General features: G+C 35.9%; 1 protein-coding gene across 2 annotated transcripts in view; it reads left to right on the top strand.

The window, feature by feature from the left end:
• The window catches only part of SCAP (SREBP cleavage activating protein), a 364,198-nt gene that overhangs the window by 312,145 nt on the left and 27,708 nt on the right, over positions 1-24,345 (top strand). For both annotated transcript variants that reach the window (XM_067148878.2, XM_067148879.2), the window contains exons 15-16: positions 20,672-20,817; positions 21,298-21,360. In XM_067148878.2, coding sequence (XP_067004979.2) covers positions 20,672-20,817; positions 21,298-21,360 — 209 coding nt within the window. The remainder of the gene's footprint in view (positions 1-20,671; positions 20,818-21,297; positions 21,361-24,345) is intronic.

Genomic DNA, 24,345 nt, shown 5'->3' with positions numbered 1-24,345 from the left:
TGGGATGTAGTACCATATCTGAAGTACATATTGGATTATTGTTTGCATGAAGGAACTTTACCAAATGAATGGAGAGTTGCTACAGTAGCCCCTGTATACTGTATAAAGGAAAGGGTGATAGACATAAAGCTGAAAATTACAGGCCAGTCAGTTTGACATGCATTGTATGTAAGCTTTGGGAAAGCATTCTTTCTGATTATATTAGACATGTTTGCAAAATTAATAACTGGTTTGATGGAAGGCAGTTGGGGTTTAGGAAAGGTTATTCCACTGAAGCCCAGCTTGTAGGATTCCAGCAAGATATAGCAGATATCCTGGATTCAGGAGGTCAAATGGACTATCGCGATTGACCTGTTTAAGGCATTTCATAGGGTGGATCATGGGAGACTACTGGCAAAAATGAGGGCAATTGGACTTGATAAAAGAGTGACTGAATGGGTGGCTCTTTTTCTAGAAAATAGAGCTCAGAGAATTAGAATATGTGAAGGTTTATCTGTCCCTGTAAAAATTAAGCGGGGAATTCCTCAAGGCAGTATTATTGGACCTTTGTTTTCTTATATATATTAACTAGCATGTGCCCGCGGCTTTGCCTGCGTTTATTAATTCAACCGTTAGATGTTTCTAAACTATTTATTTAAAAGCAAATTAAAACATATTTATTAACTCACATCGTTTTGACGTAAATTGAATGAATACATTATTTTATATTTATTATATTGTTACTTTCAGTGCTTAAGATACCGGGTTGATGGATGATACAAATAATATTAAAACCATGTAAACCGAGCTCGATAGCTGCAGTCGCTTAAGTGCGGCCAGTATCCAGTATTCGGGAGATAGTAGGTTCGAACCCCACTGTTGGCAGCCCTGAAAATGGTTTTCTGTGGTTTCCCATTTTCACACCAGGCAAATGCTGGGGCTGTACCTCAATTAAGGCCAATTAAAAAAAAAAAAAAAACCCATGTAAAAGACCATGTTATATAATACAAAATATATTGTTTCCTTTATAGAGCTTCGGAATAAAGTATATTAATGCCCTTCCATTTTGAGGTAAGATGTATACTGTATTGTGTTTGCCTTTCGAACTCTAACAATCCATGTACAGTTGACAATAGCAAAAGCACCGTTTTTGAAGATGGAGTTCTACAACTTTAAGCGATTGTCCTATGTCAACATTTCAGACCTCTGTGTATCCTAGATTTGACTGGGCTTTGCACAGTACACATAAACACTTCCGAATATTACGGTCTGGTGGCTCCTCGTGTCGCGGACCGAAAATGGCTTCTTACTCAATGGACTTACATTCCGAGGAATACTACTTCGCCCGCGGCATGCTCAGTCATGATGGTGGCTTCAGTAATATTCGTCATCAGTTTCAAAACCGTGTTCATTGCAGAGGGAACGATTCATATTCCTGAGAAGGACAATCGGTGCCGCAGTCGTCTACCCCAAGGTGTTCACAGGTACTCCAAGTGACTTCAAATTGTTCAAAATCTGTGTCATGTAGTTGACAGCCTCATCTGTATGACATGGCGTGTTGATAGACTTTCCAATTTATAGAAAATCGGATAATTCTTGTGAGTTGCTTGTTGATGACGTTGACAGCTTCATTTCTTAGTGCAAGAATTGCTCCTAGACACAGCCATGCGTCTCAGGTGAAAACCTGTGCCAACCTATGACAAACATTTTAGATCTTTGTTTGCTGTGGATTTGGCTGGGCATCGCACACATGCACATGGACAGACAGACAGACAGACAGACAGACAGACAGACAGACAGACAGACAGACAGACAGACAGACAGACATCATGGATTGAAGGAAAATGGCTTCCTATTCCACGGACTTAAAATAGCATCTTGACTGATATATGTATTATTCCTTGTTTATTATTATCGTCTATCTTGTGTCCTATATGTTTCCTCTAAATGCATACATGTCCAACCCGTGTCCCCTTTCTCTACGGGATTTGGATATGAAGTGAGGTGAATCTTCATAGCGAATTTTTACAACCGGATGACTTTCATGAAGTTAGATGAGTTAATGAGATGAAATGTATGACATGATATATGATAGTAAGAATGAAGAGGATGAAACCGGGCGCCGGCACATAGCCCACTCCTCTCGAATAGCTCAAGACTTTACGTCCCAATCCAGCAGACGAATCACCATCAACAGCGTCATATGCCCTCACACCATATAAGACCAAAACGGCTTCCTATGCTCTGGACGTAAAATGGCTCCTTGAATTGTGTTCTCTACCTATCTTATGTACGTTGCCTAGCGACAGTGACTCTATGCATTTAATCTTGGTGACAACATGTTGTCATATCCCAATACACTTTTTCCGATGGTTTTTCATTCATAACTCACCAACAAAACGAAAATGAAAATTCCGGCTTCGAGGTGCATTCGGACCCCCTTCCATCTACCTATGTTCAAAATTTCAGATCTCTGTGTCCTGTAGATTTTCCTGGGCATTGCACACAGAGACATCAAAAACGACTTCTTACGCCCTGGACGTAAAATGGCTCCTTGAATTGTGTTCTCTACCTGTTGAATGTACTTTGCATAGCGACAGTGACTCCATGCATTTAATCTTGGTGACAGCATGTTGGATTGTCACACCCCAATACACGTTTTCCCATGGTTTTTCGTTCATAACTCATCAACGAAAGCGAAAATGAAAATTCCGGCTTCGAGGTGCATTCGGACACACTTCTGTCTACCTATGTTCAAAATTTCAGATTTCTGCGTACTGTAGATTTTGCTGGGCATCGCACACAGACACACAAACAGACAGACAAACGCTTCCTTTTATTATTATAGATGATATGTGTAAAGAAGTGGAATCAGAGATAAGGCTTTTCGCAGATGATGTTATTCTGTACAGAGTAATAAATAAGTTACAAGATTGTGAGCAACTACAAAATGACCTCGATAAGATTGTGAGATAGACAGTAGCCAATGGTATGATGATAAACGGGGATAAAAGGCAGGTTGTGAGTTTCACAAATAGGAAAAGTCCTCTCAGTTTTAATTACTGCATTGATGGGGTGAAAGTTACTTTTGGGGATCATTGTAAATACCTAGGTATTAATATAAGGAAAGATCTTCATTGGGGTAATCACATAAATGGAATTGTAAATAAAGAGTACAGATCTCTGCACATAGTTATGAGAGTATGTAGGGGTTGTAGTAAGGATGTAAAGCAGAGAGCATATTTATCTCTGGTGAGACCCCAACTAGAGTATGGTTCCAGTGTATGGGACCCTTACCAGGATTACTTGGTTCGGGAACTGGAAAAAATCCAAAGAAAAGCAGCTCGATTTGTTCTGGGCGATTTCCGACAAAAGAGTAGCGTTACAAAAATGTTGCAAAGTTTGGGCTGGGAACACTTGGGAGAAAGGAGACGAGCTGCTCGACTAAGTGGTATGTAAGTAAACTCTTTCAAGATTAAAAATATTGTGTCCACCTATTCAATACAAATACACATACAAAAATTTCACAAATAAAGGGTGTTAGTTTGTGGCAAAGATTTGTTGACGAACCTTCGTAATCATCAATAAGGACATTACTAACAGTCACAATATATTAGTCTCACTGAACGAAATAGATCCTAACGTCAAATTCACCAAAGAAGACGATGTCAACAATTCTTTAAATTTTTTAGATTTAACAATTACACGCTTGAATAACACTTTTGAATTTAAAAGTTTTTAAAATATTTGTATTGAATAGGTGGACACAATTTTTTTAATCTTGAAAGAGTTTACTTATTGTATCTTCAGTACGGAACAAAATGAGATTAGTTACTTGTAAGTGGTATGTTCCAAGCTGTCAGTGGAGAGATGGCGTGGGAGGACATCATTAGACGAATAAGTTTGGATGGTGTCTTTAAATGTAGGAAAGATCACAATATGAAGATAAAGTTGGAATTCAAGAGGACAAATTGGGGCAAATATTCGTTTATAGGAAGGGGAGTTAGGGATTGGAATAACTTACCAAGGGAGACGTTCAATAAATTTCCAGTTTCTTTGCAATCATTTAAGAAAAGGCTAGGAAAACAACAGATAGGGAATCTGCCACCTGGGCGACTGCCCTAAATGCAGATCAGTAGTGATTGATTGATTGATTGATTGATTGTTTGATTGATTGATTGATTGATTGATTGATTGATTGAAAAACGAGAGTATACCTGAGTGAAAATCAATCTATGTCATTATTTAGAAATTATCAGCAAAATTATCCGCCCTGCCATACAGTTTGTATCCGCCAAGATACTAACTTCGCAGATATTTGTATCCGTGCAGGGCTCTACCCATGGAGAAGGGATAGTGTGCATGCCTTTCACTCGGCGGCCCCGGGTTTCATTCCTATTCAGGTTAGGAATTTTGACATGATTTTTACTGGAATCGGAAGGCTGGTTCGAGGTCCACATTATCTACATGATTACAATTCAGGAGCTGTTTGACAGTTAGATGGTGGCCCCAGTCTAGAAAGCCAAGGATATCAGTCGAAAGGATTTATCACACTGACCACACGATACACTTTTCAGTACGTTGTTGTACCCTTCTTGCAAATGTACTTTCAACACTGCACACATAGCACTCATCTTCCTGTTCTGCCTCTAGGTACAGAAACTGCATCTTCCAGGTACACCTGTGGCTTTCATGATTTTTGCCTGTCAGGAATGCCAGCAAACAGGTGGACTTACACTTTCAGCTACCGAGGGAGGCTTTTGTCTCTAGAATTTGAACATTAGGCAGTACTGTAGGAAACTTACTGACGTTAAGATGTTAAGGAAGAAGCATAACAATGGGGAGGACAACCAAGAACCAATCACACTCAGTAATTGCAACAATAACAGCAGAAAATTTGGCAGCTGCAATTAGTCGCACACAGATGTTGCTGCAGTATTACAATATAAACACGCCTTTGCTACCAAAAACATTCTCTGATTGAAAATAACTAGCCCGAGTTACCATCAATGAGTGCAGAGAAAGGTACATGATATGGCAGTTATTTGTGTTGCCTGCAAAGCTCATGAGAAGCAAAATAAAACCTAGACCTACATTTATTATAAAAGACGTGGCCATTCCATGCTAGTAACTCCTCTCTGTCAGGCCTGTTTGAAACCCTTAATTACAGCCAGCTATCACAATGCCTTACTTAAAATCCTTATTTAATGGCAGAAAGTATATTACCATGGTTTACTATTTTGCTTCACTGTGTAATAACTCTAAGGGAAGAGATAAACAAGTGTTCTTCCATGAGTTTCCATGTGATGGCCTTCTAAGAGAGAAATCCTCTATATGCAACTATATGCCCATTCATCAGTTTTAAATGAAGATGGTAAACAGTCATGCCATCTGAACACACTGTCATCTACAGTACACATTTTATCGCTGAAGATTATGAAAGTGGAACCAGAAAAGAAAAGAAATCTAAAATCAGGAAGTTTGCCATCAGCGTTCCTGAACTACCCTAAATACAAAACAGTGAAACGTGAGCAACCAAGGAGTTCAAATGAAGCCATGAATATCCTAATCGTGATGAACGGAAGAGCCAAGGTGTAGAGGAAGTACTCCCCTTCCCCATTGAAATATACTGCACAGTACTTCAATTTAAGTCGAATTAAATGTAAATCGCTTGAGAAGATACCATAATAACTAAGTCAATATACATCCACCATCTAAAAATCACAACTCATTTAATTAAAAATTAATTAAAAGAAGAAATTTATTAAATTAATCAAGTTTGAAAGAAAAGAGAATCTATAATATATTGAAATTCTTTCAACGTTGTTTTAAAATCAATTGTTATTTACACACATCTCATATAAGTCAGCGCTGGCTCAAGAAAGAGAAATGAATTTCATTTCTGAAATGAACTATTATCATATTACATTCCTTCTGGTATGAAAATCACTCAGTTACTCAATTACATTATTAAATTATTTATCAAATTGAAAGAAAGTTCATAATTCGTGTTACTAACATCACAACACTCAATTCCATTTCAAACATTTTTTTGAAAATTAGCAATCTGAATTAAATATTCTGAATCATTCGCTGGCATGTAGGAATGTTTTTGATGATTGACGTGCTAAGGTTACTACCCCTATTGCCTGCCAAAATCTAGCACCTTACATCCTAGTCTATCATTTTTATATGTTAAATAAATTGTTAATCATCTCTCAAAAATATAAAAATAATCTACATCACATTTCTAACTACATATTTCTTAATTGTCCCTACTCGTTGCTCTCAATATGTATCTGATCTTTTACTAAGCTTGTATTATCATGTCAAGCTTATTTAAGTGACTCCACAAACATTTCAATTACGATATCTCGATATTATCCACCTATGCTGTTCATTAGGGCTACACGCACTCATTACATCTTTCATTGCATTCATTACGAGAATATGTCATTTGCTATGAGTACTTCCTAACATCAACAGCTGTATTTGACATAACGGTAACCATTTACCCTTATCTACACATATGAGTTTGTCATTCACACCTTGTATTAAGTTACTTCCTCGATGTCTGTCTTTCGTTGCACTTGCATCGCATATCTGATCCACCTTCAAATACATCAACATTTATCATCCATATTTATGTCTTATTACCACACAACTTCAAATTACCTTACTCAGATCGCTTCATGTCACTCCATTCTCAACTGCATAACATTCAATCAAATCAATAACACCAGTAACATAACCACATTTGGCATATCATAACCTCTTCCTAAATAAACATATTTATTAAGACTTATAATTCTCCGTTGCATTCATATTCCCTTATATGGATCACTTCTCTTCTCGTAGAACAATGCTTAACCTTCGACAATTCATAATTCCATTTGATGACGTGATTCGACAAGGAATCACTCATATAAATCCTACTTCTTCTCATATCATCCCATTGTGACGTCAACATAGCATGAATGGCTTCACGAAATCCGTTAATAATATCTAACACTTGCCAATACTCATAATCAGCTGTGTGATAATTTACCTTCTTTCATGAAAATACACGTATTCTCATTTACTACGATCATCCACTCAACATATGAATAGCCACATCTTTCGAGATATCGATCTAGTTATAGGTTAACTTAATACAGTATCATTCAACTATATATTGTAAATTATATTAGCTACATATGCCTAGCTTAATTAAGAACCAACATCTATATATATAAAATAAGAGTTTTGTCTGTACATTGCTCAGAATTGGAAAAGAATGGTATTTCTGTATCGGCCGTGTCCATAGTAACAAGGAAATGCACTTTTTACTTTTCCGTAATTTCTGTCTGTATGTATGTATGTATGTATGTATGTATGTATACGCATCACGAGAAAACGGCTGAAGAGAATTTAATGAAAATCGGTATGTGAAGTCGGGGGATGAGCCGCTACAATCTAGACTATAAATCATTTTCTTCACGCTGAGTGAAATGGTAGTTTAGGGGAAGGCCTATTTATATTATTAGTGGTCCTATCGATAAATATTGCATCACTAAAGTTATATAGAATTAAATTTCCGATCATTTGTGTCGTACATTGTTAGCGTACTGGATATGATAACACAGATATTCGAGAATTTGTATTTTTGTTGCTAAGTCCATATCAGCGCCGAGCCACAAGAAAATGGGTGGACAGAATTTAATGAAAATCGGTATATAGAGTCGGGGAATAAGAAACTACAGTCTAAGTTATAAACAATTTCATTCACCCTGGATTAAATTGTAGTTTAGGGGAAGGCGCCTAAAATTTAATTTTTAAATACCTATTTTATTTGTCCCATCGAAAAGTACTACATAACAAAAGTTATAGAGAATACAATTTCTGATTATTCATGTTTTATTCATTTGTACCGTACCGACAATGATAAGAGTGGTATTTCAGAGTCGGAAGAAAACTAAAATGAAACTACAATATCGAAAGCGTATAACATTGATCAACAATAACATTACACTGACCATTGTTTGTTGTTATAGTCTTTGCCTCTTATGCTGCCGCTTAACTCCAATAGGTGGGATTACTGCTGCGTACCGAGTATAACAGCCTGACTGTATATTGGTGGGAAATAGCTGGGGAGTTATAAAACTTTCTTCTTTAGCATGACATTGCTCTGGTTCATACATTTTCTGATACTGCTGGTACGTAACACACTGGTTCATTATAGTATTCCAGCTATTCGATCCCTACACTAACGCTGTTTTGAATGAGCAGTGTACACACTTAACGCAGAGGCTCATGTAGTAGTAGTAGTAGTAGTAGTAGTAGTAGTAGTAGTAGTAGTAGTAGTAGTAGTAGTAGTAGTAGTAGTATGACCTGTCTAGAATTACATGTAGAATTCCGTAGCGAAGCACGGGTACATCAGCTAGTATATAGTAAGACTTAGCTCGTCATTCATCTAGTACGCCGTCTCTGTAGCTCTTTCTCTGCGTCACATCACTGGTCACGGCTGGCTATGGTCTGTGGTTTGGCTAGAGTCTCCTCCTCACATCAGGTCTGGTCTATCGGCTGGGTCATATCCACCTCCAGGTTGGTCCATCTCGAAATTAGCAAGACATCATCTTCATTCTGCAGCTATTAATAACATCCAAGAAATCCAACAAGTAATCGGTCATTTTTACAATTTCTTAAGATAATAATCTCGGTCTATCAAATATTTTATTATTCTTTCAGTATCTTCGACCTTCTTTTAAAAGACTCTGTAATTTTAGGATATTTATCTTCTGGAAAGCTTAATTATTTCTCAAATCTTCTTCTGAGAAAATGATTTCTGTGTATCTTTCTCTTCTTTAACCTCTGCTCGTGATGAGCTCCGACGTGTCGTTATTACGTATTGGTTCAACTGGTGAACGTATTTGAATGATATATTCGTATTTCACACCGCTTTTATACTTCTCAATGACGTATAGCAAGTATTATGCTCTATTTTCCTATTTATAAGAAGCAGTATTTCTGAAATGTCAATTATATCGGCAATTATTCTCCTCTTCATCGCAGTAGAAATGATTTGCTTCTGGTCTCTTCCCGTTCAATTTTGTAAGTGATTATAATAATAATATTTTACTTGTTTTTCGAAACAATTCAGTTGATACTGTTCTGTTCTCTCTTCACAGGCTTTTAAGATTGTTTGTTCCAACTTGGTCATGGGCTCCTATGTACTTACATCTTGAGATTCTCTTCCATACAATTCCAGCCTGTGTGGTCCATAGTTCTACTTGACGCCATTTTGAAATACGTCAGAAAATGCAGTGGGCACAATGTGAATACAGCTTTTTCCATTTATGGTGGTGATGATGTCTTATTTGTGATAGTAACACTAAAATAATTTAATTTTGTAGTAAATGTTTACCTGTCTGGTATTATTGTTAATGCCCTGAGGGGAATAAATTGAAAGATCATATTCATTTTTTACGTAGTATTCCCTGCCCGGTTACTTATTCCTGCCACCGGACTGACAAAAATTTCTGGGAAGAACACTGTCTCATCATGTAAAATATTTCTACGCAGCATTATAGAAAGAAACCTGGACTGGGACACAGTGTTGGAGGAGGAGTGGTGGAAAGACCGAAGAAAGTGGAGAGGAACCATATTTGCCCCTACCCGGCTACAGCTGGATAAAGGGAAATGATGATGATGATGATGATGATGATGATGATGATGTTGTTGTTTGTTTACATCATTCATCGCAGACATGTTTGTTTATATCTGTCACTCCCTTCTGTATTTCATATTAAGCTTGCACACATTTCTAAAAAGAAACTAAAATCTATGGTCACTAGATAGAGCACATTCTACCATATATTTTTTTTCAATAAGTTTCTTCAAATTAGGAACCATTTCCCAGTAACTGAGATTGTATTCACATAAATCCTATTGGACTAATTTAGTTACATGGTCTGCGACTGTGAAAATGACCAGAGGCAAGTCATGTTTTGTCTTTTGCTCATCGTCCACAGCGTAAAACGCAAAATATAAAATGGAAAGACCCTGCAGAACTGTTTTCAGGAAATGTGTTACTGTATATATTACCACCATTATGCCTAATACAAAGCAATACACATAACTGAAGAACATCTGTAATTGTCCGATAATTAACAGAGTAGGAATGTCAGTACTGCCTCTAAGCTGTTGCAAAATTATTACTCGTGCCTGTGCAGGAGTACACGCTTAAGGAGAGCTGCAAGTGTTTCCTTATGGTGCTTATGGAGCTGTTTGACAAGATGGCGGATCCAATTCAATCGCGCGCGTGTGTGTGTGTGTGTGGGGGGGGGCTTTTGCAACGCTAACATAAAATCAGAAGGTGACTACATAATGTGACGGAAAGTGTCGTAGAAGTCATCGTAGAGTGTGTGTAAAAATCAGTAAGAAAAATTTCAGGAAATTGATGATAAGTAGAAAAAATGGTACTGTGATAGGTGTGATGATACGGCATGTCTCAGTAATGAGACTGGGTGTGTGTCTAATGTTAGTGATATAGATCACATGATTAGAGATATTCATAAAAGACTTTCGAAACTTGAGGCAATAGAAACGGATCGGGGCAAGATTCAAAAGGCAGTGTCATTTTGTACAGACTCGTTTGACGAGGTTAAAGATTCTCAATGGTTATGAATTTCATGTTGTTGGTCCGTATTGAACTGAGAATAACATATGAATTACAACACAGTAGAGGTTTCCACCTATTCATTACTAAGATGTATTTACAATATTTAAATTACACGGGACTAGTTTCAACCCTCCTCGGGGTCATCATCAGACATATTAAAACATACACAATTTATGGCAAAATCCTAAAACATGTTATTTAATGGTAAGAATCTTATGGATATATAATTTACAATGTGAAGTGTGATCACATGTAACATCTCTCATTTTCATTTACAACATTTCAACCACACTTCACATTGTAAATTATATATCCATAAGATTCTTACCGTTAAATAACATGTTTTAGGATTACATAAAATAAATTTCATCTTAAAGTCTGTATTGTCGTACGTATACTTTTAGGTTAAGTCAATATTCCACCGTTACAATACCATAAGTTTATTGTCTATTTATTTAAACAACATTATTAACTATGATGGGACATGTTTTGTCTAACTTGTAGACATCATCAGCTGTAAGATATTTAAGAAAAAGCACAAAAAAAAAAAAGACAAGGACAGAACAACACATTAAAATAAATCGGGTTGCCGAACACGTCAACCAAAATAGCGAGTATGATCCAGATTGTTCCAAGTACAAACATTCAAAAGCTGTTGATGAACAAAATTAAAATCATACACATGAGATGATACAGTAAAGCTTGTTATTAAAGTTCTTCTTGAGGGTGCCATTGACATGCAGCATTCAGGTGCGTCGGCAAAAGCTGATAACGAAGTGCATAATGTTATTTGTAGCAGAAAAAAGACGATCAACGAGCATGTGTAGGGAATCCAGTGAGAAGATGTAAAGAACGTCATATTGGTCCAAGGTTGACATTTCTTATTAAAACTAGGTGAAATATCAGGTCGTATGACGTACATAAAAATACAGTGGACGGCACTAGAATGAGAATAAAGATTATTATAAAAATTGAAAAAATTGAAATTAAGCAAGCTTTTACGATATAAAAACGAAAGAATGAAAAAAGGAAGATTGTGGCACATCTGATTACTTGCGTTCTTGCTTCTCGAAGAGTAATTAGCTTAGCATGGTTTTTTTTTTTTTTTTTTTTTTTTTTTTTTTCCTGACTGAGGATGAACTATGGAACAATCTGGATCATACTCGCTATTTTGGTTGACATGTTCGGCAACCCGATTTATTTTAATGTGTTGTTCTGTCCTTGTCTTTTTTGTGCTTTTTCTTAAATATCTTACGGCTGATGATGTCTACAAGTTAGACGAAACATGTCCCGTCATAGTTAATAATGTTGTTTAAATAAATAGACAATAAACTTATGGTATTGTAAAGGTAGAATATTGACTTAACCTAAAAGTATGATTTAGGATTTTGCCATATATTGTGTATGTTTTAATATGTCTGACGATGACCCCGAGGAGGGTTGAAACTAGTCCCATGAAATTTAAATATTGTAAATACATCTTAGTATTCAATAGGTGGAAACCTCTACTGTGTTATAATTCATATGTTTAAGATTCTCTTCGTAAAATTACATAAGACTTCAAGATGGCGATGTCTGAAATCGCAATGTTAAAATGCAAGGTAAATGATCTTTAGAAAGAACATGAAATAACACAAGCAGAGGTGGTAAAACTAAAGACAGAAAACCAAGAATTGCAACAATATGTTCAAAGAAATAATTTGGAAATCCACCACCTGCCACAAGTTCAGAATGAAAATCCACTTTCAATAGTGAAATGCCTTGGTAAAGCACTCGATGTCGAAGTGGCCAATTGTGATATCGATGCGTGTCATAGACTACCCTCCAGAAAGCCTGAATTCCCACTACCTCTCCTTGTGAAATTTTGTAGCCGCCTCAAGAAAGAAGAATTTCTTTCGGCCAAGAAGATGAAAAACATCGAGTCGAGTGAGGTAGGCATTCAGGCTGCCCCTAGAACTCTTTACATAAACAAACACCTGGCACCTACCAATAAATACCTACATAAATTTATTGCTCGTAATATACGTAAGGAAATCGGAGAATCACCGATTAATCCGCATTCAGAACACCGAGGACATTAAACGCCTTCATGGGGAAGATATTACCAAGTCTGTGCCACCCAGGCACATTATTGAATCTCAAAATGACTAGTGATAGAACTACTTTAAATAATCTTATAACAGGATACCCAAAACTTCCCCTTAGGTTGCTATGAAGTCAAATTCAACTGTTAGGATGATTTCATTCAGCAGAAGCCCTTCGATATTACCGTGAACTCGTGTCATAATTCAGTTGTTGTTATTCCTCATTGGTGAAGTGGATATTGTGGTTGTGTCTGAAGTTTGGATAACTAGCAATGAAGCTAAATTCTGTAATCTAAGGAATTATGATTGTGTATTTGCTCACAGAGGTAGTAGATAGGGAGGTGGAGTGGGTATTTACGTATCGCATAGTTGGGAAGTAAACTTGATATCAAAATATGAGTTGAATCATAGGTGGTTGTGGATTGAGATTTACAGATATCAGTTCAAAATGAAAGGTTGCAATCACATTAACATTATCGCCGGATACAATCCTAACCGGAATAGTGCCACTTCATACCTGAGTTCTCTTGAACAATTTGTCAGTCAGCCTAATAGTCCTAACAAGCTGTGTTTGTTCCTAGGTGATGTCAATATTGATGTTTTATCCAGTGAACAATTAAAAAGAAAGTATCTCAATCTTCTAACTTGCTATGGTTTTGCTCAGTGCAATAGAACATATCCAACTCGAATAAGTGACTCTGCTAGCACCTTACTCGACCACATATCAGTGAATAATTCTGAATTATGCTATACAGTATTGCAACCTGCGGCAACAGTGTTTTTCTCTTCACTTTGCCCCATGTATGGGCAACAAATTTAATGCAACCTATTGGTGGCCTCGTAGTCCTAATTCTTACCAAGGTCCAGGTTGGACCGATAAAAATATAGGTATCACCATCGCGCTGTACTTCCTCATACTTCACCTCAAGTTGTAGTACTAATTTAATATGATGTTGCCCGTGCAATATTTCCACTTACATGTTGCTAATTAACTCTGCGAAATCGGGGATGGATATACCAATCAAACGCGGTGGTTGCATGTCCATATTAAGTCAATATCTCAGGGTAAAAACATCTATATATATTCAACAATACTATTTACCTTCGCAAGTTCCGTTGAAGAGGGTGTATAGTTCAATGTGTTACTCATTTACTCCGAAATCCTACCGTAGAATTAATATAAGCCTTTAAATATCATGACTCCGAAATATCAGCCTAAATGTATCCTTACAACTAATCTTCCTATCTCTACCTTTGAAAATAAACGCTAGAATAAACTTAAAACTAATTTATTAGCATGCCAATATTATAATTAACAAAATAATGATCATCTTTGGTAATAGAGGAAAGTAAATCAAAAAAATCACATATTATTTTTCTTGATAACTAAAATTGACGAATTGACATAATTAAAATTGGGCAGGTATCTTTAATTCATCTGGGCAATTATTATTTTGTTGCGTGACCACACTTCATCACTTTATTTCAATATGGGGACAACTAGGATTTACTCTTTATTAAAGGAGGGAATGGTCTTTCTTTCCTTTAGGTCTATTTGCACTACTCTTTGGAATTGGTTTGGGAATTTGCGTATTGACTTGTTTATGGCATGAGATAAGTAACTCTTTCCAATGATGGCTTCAAAATGCCATTTTAAGTATCTAAAAGAAATTAATCCTAACCATAAATATAAATTCCAACATCCTATATATATTTAAAAATGTGTGCCAAAAATAAAATTAAATATCTTCATTTACGAATGCCATCGTTCTTCAACCGTCATGACCTGTCAGAATCGTACCGACCGATTAATTATTATGTGTATTTTCAATTAAAATTACTCCTTCTACTGCCTACTAATTTTACCATTTTCAGGTTAACGCGTGCTCCACTGCTATATATTCATTATATGAGACGAATATATTACTAGGCGGCTATATCTCTTTTCTATATGCACTTCAAATACATGTAAATTACGATCCATCTATCTCCATATTCCATATAAGTTCGACCAATAGACCATTTAATCTCACTGCTTCACTTAATATATTCACGTATCTAGGCCTTAATTTCACTGCTTGCCTCATTTTCAATCGCAACATAACTGTAGCTAAGAATAAATTCGCACCTATTTCCATCAATCATTTACTTACACAATACCTATTCAACATCTCAAATCTCCAACAACATATTATCATTTATGCATTTAATTACTGCGATTCCTCCGCATACAACAATATCTCTACTCAGATTCCACGTAATGTCTACCACGTCGCAGTAAAACATTCCTTTTACTTAAATATCTACTCAAAACACCGCAAGCTGCTACTGTTTATTTCAACTCATCGTAAATGTAGACGATATTGGCCTAGTTATTCAATCTGGTCATTGGGTAGCCTAGGTTTATTATTATTATATTGCACTTCACTATCTTAGCCTTGCCTAGTTTAATATATGACGTTCTCGTAAGCATATAGGTTCAAAAACATCAATTCTCTTCCCGATACTGCTCACATTAACCTCATGTCAAACTTATGAGCACGGCAGTATATTACTACACATAAATAATACGTAACTGAGGTTATTTTCTTCGGCATATGCCTTAGAATTCACACAATGGCACAAACAGGTCATATCTTTGGCATTTCAGCATTCCTACAATTATACTACACCAAATGAAATACTTTATAGTTAAATTTACTAGAACGTTACTTATCTCTGGCCATGTTATGTCCGACTCTGCTTTCTTCTTCCTCGTCACGGCATCTCGGAATGCTTAGCCTTGCACTGGATCACGTCATGCTGGATCTCTAGGTCTTCAGGCTTGAGCTTACGATGATCCGGTCAGCCTCCCTCCATCGCTTTAGGCTAGCTCCATTTCGTGTCCAATTTCCATGCAACGAAAAGACAATATTAAATTGATAGAATACATCTTAATTTTCAGTATATAAAGCTTTTCCAAGTACATTCTCTAACTGTATATATAGTTCTTTTCCTCTAAAGATACTGCTCAGATTCAATTTTATTTTCATAAACTGGCTCTTCCTTGGTCTTTTTTTTTTATGTTGTCTGAATAATGTTCTTTAAATCTTATCAATGGGCAATACGTATAATTTGATGAAAATTTGGCCGTTTATTAAGTCAGTGTAGGCCTTATTTATGAATGCCGTATCCCAACACCTCTTCTTCCGTACAGTATTTGAAATCTATTATGCGTGTTTCCCTGACGTTTTTATGTATTTTCCAGTAGTCTATTTCTGGATTCTTCCTTCGTATGGCTCCTATTATGGTTATATTGATTATGTCAGCTAATCTTCTGGTCAAGTAATCGCAATTCACAGTCCGTTTACGACGAAAACTCTTCTTGCCAAAGTAGATAATAATAGACCGTTTTTCAATTTTTTTTACGTATAATGGTTCATTTCTCATAGAGTTTCCTTTCCATCTCGCCAGGCACTGCCTCCTAATTACGGTCAACTTGTCACAAAAAGTTATTCCGTGCATTCTTAACGCTTGAAGCTGATCTGCGCCATTTTTCTTCCGATGTATATTCATGTAAACTGACGTCAATCGTAACGTAATGGTACAGTATCTAATATTAATAATGGCTTAAGTGACCATAATATTTTAGTTTTTGACATGCTATGGCCAAACCAAAACACTCACCTAACATCTCACTCTAATATTTCTGCAATGCCTAGTAGGTGTAAGGAGAATGAATCGAGCAATACCTACATGAACAGCAGTGTACATAATTCAGATACATATCATGCAAACAGTTGCCACATAGATATATTGTATAATTCATTCATTATCCAAATACAACAAAAGGACAATTATACGAGCTGTCCTAATAAACACAATACAACATTAAAGGGCATAAACAAACCCGCTTGCATGCAAAACTCAAACATCCTACTCACAAGAATAACATGCTTCTGAGACAAGAATACTGCAGGTGTAGAAATACAGTTACTAACTTAAAAAGAAGACTCAAACATGACTACTACTCAAACCTTTTCAAATCTCATAATAACAATCCAAAACAGACATGGAAATTAATGAACGAAATCATTCATAATAAAAAGGTAACTAATGTCTTGTGTACCATGCTTGAAATTGAAGGCTAAGTAATAACTGATAAACAGGTTCTGTGTGACTCATTCAACTCCTTTTTTTTATAAACATTACCAAAAACCTAGCTCTAAGTATTCCTGAATATAATACTGTGTCTTTCAGTGAATTTACTAGTCTTGAATCCCTTTACCTGTACCCAGCGGATGTAGCAGAAGTAAAGTCCTTCATATCTAACCTTAAAAGTATGAATAGCTGCAGAATAGATGACATTACTACCTCACTATTAAAAAAAGCAAACGACCCTATAATAGGATTACTCTTAGAGATCATTAATGAGTCCCTGACTACCAGTATAATACCCAATAAACTGAAGATAGCTAAAGTGATCCCTGTGTTTAAGGGAGGGAATAGACTAAATCCAAGTGATTATAGGCCAATCTCGATTTTATCAATTGTTTCCAAATTTATGGAAACTTTTGGCTTTTCTAAACAAAAAGAATTTCTTCTGTAAGGGGCAATATGGATTTAGGGAGAGGTCTAGTACCAAAGTAGCTACTGTTGATCTCATTACAGTATTACAATCCACCATAGACAACAACATTGCAGTAGGCTTATTCATTCATCTTACCAAAGCTTTTGATATTGTTGATCATAGTATTCTTTTAACTCATTGGGCCCGAGCCACAGAACCGTTCCGTGCTTTGTCTCAGTGGACCAAATGCCGGACCACGGAACTGTTCCGTTGTCTCATTTTACTACGTATTTCAACTTTTCCTCAAGAGATGGCAGAGTGGGTTGCATTTGTGATTTGTGTAGAGCCTCTTTCTTTGCAATGTTATATGCTCTGTGCTAATATATATCGATAGTGTGCTTGGTAATATTAGTTTGAAGTGGGCTATCTCTCGACTTTAAGATTCACTTGTAAACAAGGTGGCTGCCAGTATAGAACTGATATTTACCGATATATAACCCCTTTTAGGAAGTAATGATGATTAGGAATGTAATTTTTTCAGTGAAATTAGTAGTAATATTAGTACTAGTGTGAGCAATGCTCCTGAAGAGCAAATAGATTTGGAAATTGAAGAGGAAATGCAAAGAGAAGGCTGTGTTATAGCTCAGCAGGCGGACTGAGTACGGACCCGTGATGTTAATAAAATAAAATATTTTACTGTATTCCTTGTTCTGCAGTTTGTGGTATGAAAGCCTTTTGTTTTCATGTACATTTAAATCTTTAATGGTCTTGTAAATAAGAAATTTCTCACGATATGAAGCGACACTATATTTCCTCCAGAATAATCCCAGCACCAATGCAGTTTCAATCCAACAAATATGCAGGGCTCAATGGGTTAAGAAAATTAGAAAAGGTTGGAATTTGTGGCCTTGCCCTGAATTGGTTTCGAAATTACTTAACAGGACAAAAGCAACTTGTTACCATGAATAATTACTCGAGCTCTGCCAAGTATGTAACCCATGGTGTCCCACAAGGTCCCATACTAGGTCCTATTTTATTTCTCATTTATATAAATGATATTTCTTCATGTAATCTAAATGGCTATATCACATTATACGCTGATGACACCAATATCTTCTATATTGGCAAAAGTAAGGACACAGTTTTGGAAAACATGCAGCAGGACATACTCGCTCTCTTACACTGGTACTAGTGTAACAAATTGACAATGAATTTGCAGAAAACTAAATACATACTTGTTTCAAAACAGAAAATCCTTCACTCAAATAGTAACAAATTACTCATAAATGATACGGAAATAGAAAAAATAAAGTGAAATATCTTGGATTTATTATTGATGAGAACCTGACCTGGAATGATCATTTTAAATTCATAACTAAGAAAATCACCCCAGTTGCTGGGTTACTAAAAAGACTTAGATATTTAATCCCTAAACACCTCTTACAAATTTATTATTCACTAGAACATAGCCACTTGCAGTACTTATGTGTAATTTGGTCACATTGTATAAAGTCTTCCCTGAATGAACTAATGGTGATACAAAACAGGGCAATAAGGAACATATTTAACTTACCATTATACACCCCAGTAAAAGACCTGTACACTCAGACCAAAATTCTACCTCTCAGCATAATTACAGAGCTTAATTCTGTCATACTAATGTATAAAATAAAAAGAAACATAATATTTCACAACACTACTTTAATAACCAATTCAGACGACCAAAGGTATCAAACTAGACATGCAGCAATTCTCAGCAATTCTAGCATACAACAAACTTCCTGCTGACGTAAAAATTGCCCCTACTTTAATAACTTTAAAACGAAAGGCAAAGGAAAATCGATGAAATAGATACATCATAGGTCAAATATAAATAGGTAATGTTTAAAACAACACCTGCCCCACTTTGTCAATCCTGTTGCATTGTTACTCACTTGTCGTACTAAATAGTTTAAGTATCTTAGTATAATTAAGGAACTATAGAATGGTATTTTATTTTTTTACTCTTTCTGTATTGATGTCTCTACTTTTACTGTTTAAGTCACCTGATTATATCATTGTAAGTATCAGAGTTTGTAGATCCACCATTGAATATATTATTCATTGTACAATTCCTCTGTATGAGCCTTTGGCTTGTTGGAATTAATTATTGAAATAAATATATATCTATCAAACGTCCTTCCCTTCCTTTGGTTTCACTATGCCAGTTACTTTTTATTAGGATCTGCAGTGGAATGTAATATTTCTGGAAAAGCTTGCTATGATGGAATAAGATATGTTATTCTATGATATTTAACTTCTATCTCTAATGGAGAGGTAGAGTGAAATGGAGATGAATAACTTTTTTCTTGACAATGCTGCATCCGTCTAAGAGAAAAGAATGGTAGTGGTGGTGTATTTTTTCAGGTCATTTGGTCCACAGCACAATGTTCAGAGTACAGAAAGTCCACTATAAAAATTCATAAGTAAAATTGTCTAATATACAGAAATTTCCACAGGTCAGAATATACAATATACAGAAATATCCACATACAGAAGTATCCACAAGTCAAAGAATGTTTGATTCTGGACATCATGTATTTGGAGATTTATAGAGAACATAAAACAAGAACAGAATGAGATAGAGAAATGGCCTCATTAATGTAAGGTAATCCATCCATCCATCCATACATACATACATACATACATACATACATACATACATACATACATACATACATACATAATAAGTATATTACATATCAAAGGCAAACTGAAAAGGCTGTATGTCGTTACAATGAACGTAAGGACAACAATAATGTGACTATATCTGCATGTACTTTCATAGAGTATCCATGCGATCCATGACCCTGGTACGCTAGAAAATGAAATCGTGTGGTAAAAATTTCATTATGATCCATATTGACAGTAGTTACAATTGACAGGTAAAATAGGTATTAAGTAGGTGGACCCATTTTACCTGCCAATTGTAGAAAATGAAATTCAGCTTACATTGCAAACCATTGTAAATTTAGCTTACATTTCATTGTTAAATTATCAGTTTACATTTAATACATTTTTCTGAAAATTTTATGTTAATTATGAGTTAATAACTCTGAGCATTTTAATGATTATAGATGGAGTTTTTTACAGTGACCATTTAATGACTGTGGACATTTCTGATACTGGTCATGAGCATTGGTGGACATTTTTGCTGACTAATAATTACATTTTCATCCTTACCTATTCACTGCAACCTTTCTGCAAGTAGAATGTAAAACTCGAGAATTCCTTCGCCCCTTTACAATTTATAACATACTGTATATCCTAGTATAATATAAGACTTGAAAATTCCTATGGCCTTTTATAATTAATAATACATATCCTAGTTTTTAAATCTTATTGTTTTTTCAAATGTAGGTGCATGTATGTACAGTATCCAGGCACATGATGGTAGCATCGTTGCATTGACCTACTCTGCAAGCTATGTTATCAGCCTTGGGACAGACGAAAGACTTTGTGTATGGGAACGTTTCCAAGGTCATCTTCTGAATACAATTCAAGTGGTGAGTGAGCAAATATCATATAATATTCCAAAACATAACTAGGAATTGTAAATCTTGAGTGCTTTATTCTCCAAGACTCTCATGTCTTAAAGTTTACATTTTGAAGTATATTTTGGATATAATTGTTAATTACCAGAATATGTGCAGAACAAACAGATAGCTTGTACAGTAGAACCTCTATTATCCATGATTCCATCAACTGTGGGTCGAATCAACCAGGGTCTTTGCTGCAGCATTTGTGTCGAGAATGGCCACAAAATGGAAGCACTTAGTATATTTTTAAGAGGAGAAAGTTTGTTGCATCCCCCTTCCTTATTAGCTTCTTCACAACATTGTTGGGAAGGTGTAGAAGTATTCTGATATCATTTCTCATTTTAGCTATCTGATACTCCAGAAAATAGTAAATAATTTCTCATTGTTACTCTGTTAAAATGTAGGATTCTTTAAATATTGATACCAATGAATTTTTTTTTTTTCTAGGCCCATAACTACTGTTCTAGCATGGTGATGCTGACCCATAACTTGCTTATCACCAGTAAACAGGTGAGCATTTTAGAAATATCTTATACTGGTATATATTTGTTGTGATTATGATTTGTAGTTTGATAATCAGCAAGTACATCAAATACATCGATAGAGCAGTCACGGCACCACTTATAAAGGCACTGGCAGATGTATGTAGTATTCACAATAAATTCACACAGTATCAGATAGTATCTGATATGCGTTTACCTCCTACGAACTATTGCTTCGGCAGGATTTAGATATGATTGAAGAAATGGGCGCATGAAAATCAAATGAAAATCCACAGAGGAAAAAGCAAGAAATTGTGTTTCAGTAAAAATAAAATGACAGGAAAGAGGGATTACAAAATTGGAGGGGAAAATGTTGTTGAAGAAAATAGTTGTAAATACTTAGGTGTTACTATTAGAAAAGACTTCAACAGGTCAGAGCAAGTGGAAATCAAATGAAAATCCACAGAGGAAAAAGCAAGAAATTGTGTTTCAGTAAAAATAAAATGACAGGAAAGAGGGATTACAAAATTGGAGGGGAAAATGTTGTTGAAGAAAATAGTTGTAAATACTTAGGTGTTACTATTAGAAAAGACTTCAACAGGTCAGAGCAAGTGGAAAATGTAGTAAGGAAATCATGGAGATCGTTACATTTTATTATGTGGAATCCTAAGAAAGCTAATTCTGGTGCCAAAAGTAAAGCTTACAAATGTTTGGTAAGACCGATTCTCGAATATGAATCTGTGTGCTGGGATCCGTACAGGGTGGGTTTAATAAATTCCCTAGGGAAAGTTCAAAGAAGAGCGATGAGTTTTGTAACCGGGAATATGAGGAATGCCATTAATTGGGAAAGTCTTCAATCTAGAAGAACTAGAGCTCGCCTGTGTGGTCTTTATAAGAGCTATACGGGAAGAGCTGCGTGGAGTAGTATTAGGAATAGGTTGGAACCTCCCTCATACGTATCGAGAACTGATCAGAAGCATAAAATTAGGACCAGAAACCAGCATACAGACGTGGGCAAGTTTTCTTTCGTAAACAGGACCTTAAGGGATTGGAATAAATTACCTGCAGCAGTCTTTGATAGATTTCCTTCCAGTATCAAGTAATTCAAGAAGGCCATTAGTGCTAGTGTAAAGTGAAAAGTAGAAGTTGTAAATTACGGACACTGAATTTGTGATTGTCTGCTTGGGGCCGATGACCTTTGATGTTAGGCCCCTTAAAACAACAAGCATCAGCATCATTTTCTGCTTGGTTTAGATTGTGAAACTATTAGTTTTTCTTGTGGTATTCTCTTTCCAGGGAATTGCTTGCTGTACTCATTTTGTTGTTGTTGGGTAATTACCAATGTTTTCAACTTTAATTTCACTTGTAATGTTAAGCTAGTATTAAGTTCAGCCTATAGTATTGTAAGCTGTAGTGTTAAGCACTGGGAAATACTTAAGTTTTGAGTGAATTTGTATGTGATGATGATGATGATGATGATGCGAATACCATGGACAGCCAGGCGAACAAATGATTCTGTCATCCGGGAAATTGGAATACAAGAAAGTTTATGCCAAATTGTGTACCAGAGAATCCTGCAATTCTTTGGTCACATTATGAGAAGAGAGGATGACAACCTGGAAAAATGAATTGTCCAAGGAAAAGTTTCTGGCACAAGGACACAAGGACGGGTCGCAAAAAGATGGGTTGATCTAGTAAGAGAGATCATGGACTTATCATGGAGAGTTACTGTCCGGAAAACGCAAGTACGTACAGAATGGTATCAGCGTATAAAAGAAACAACAAAGTCCTTGGGTCACGATACTCAGTCATGAGTAGAACGACTGGAGAGATAGAGAGATGATGTAAGCCATAGTGTTAAGTACTGGAAAAACTTAAGTTGTGTGTGAATTTGTATATGATGATGCTGAGGGTACAAAGTTAAATTAGTAGTATTTCTTGCAAGATTTTATTTCGATGGAATTGCTTGTTGTACTCTTGTAATTATGTTTTAAACTTACTTTATTATAACTTGTAAGATTAAGCTTATAGAAAGCTCAACCTATAGTTTTGTAAGCCATAGTGTTAAATACTGGAAATAATTAAGTTGTGTATGAAACTGTATATGATGACGCTGGATTTAGAATGTTAAACTAGTAGTATTTCTTACAATCCCCCCCCCCCCTGGAATTGCTTTTTGTACTCGTGCTTTAAACTTTATTATCACTTGTAGTGTTAAGCCAATCTAAATCATTCATCAGACAATTACATCATGAACCCCAAAATATTCTATAAATAAATTTTACAAGATGAGAGTGATCTGGAAAACAATCTCATTTCCCTGAGTACGTAATTTCACTGACTTTCACTTAATATCACCACACATAATTTAGATTCTGATACTCTTATTAAACGGCGATCGTTACATTTCCAGTCAGTTCTCCACACATCACTTTTAGATCGGAAAAGAGGCTTGTCAAGTACTTACAATTTCCAGCAATAAATAGGTAACATTGATCATTCATACATTTGGCCTATCACCACAGGGAGATTGAACTATCCTGGGTCGAATTGCATCTTCACTCCTCTTCATTTCCTCAAATCTCAATTAATTATTCAGCAACGAGACCAAAAGTTGATGCTTCTTATAAAAGTGGTCCAGACTAACAAGTCAACAAAATGCCGACACAGGGTTTCGGGTCTGTGGCCAGGAGGCAGCACAACACTGTTGGCGAGCTCTAGAGGCTAGCCTTACGGGATTCCAGCGCACTACTAGTACCTCACAGGGTAATGTTATGAACACACACACAAAAAAAACATGCAGACCAGTTAGACAATACCCAGTCATGCATTTAAATGTGCCAAGTCACTTTTCTGAGGTATGCTGGATAGGTAAACATCTCCAAATTTATTAAAATTCATTACAGTTTGCAAGTTGAAGTCTTTCCACGACCCAAGTAAAATTTGCTTGTGTGAACTCACTGATAATCATTGTTTGCCTGAAAAGCCATACATCTAATTTTTGATCTGATTT

This window comes from Anabrus simplex, chromosome 6, assembly GCF_040414725.1.
Source record: "Anabrus simplex isolate iqAnaSimp1 chromosome 6, ASM4041472v1, whole genome shotgun sequence".
NCBI classification, from domain to species: domain Eukaryota; kingdom Metazoa; phylum Arthropoda; class Insecta; order Orthoptera; family Tettigoniidae; genus Anabrus; species Anabrus simplex.
Note: the sequence above shows the minus strand (reverse complement) of the source record. Positions and strands in the feature narration are given on the sequence as shown.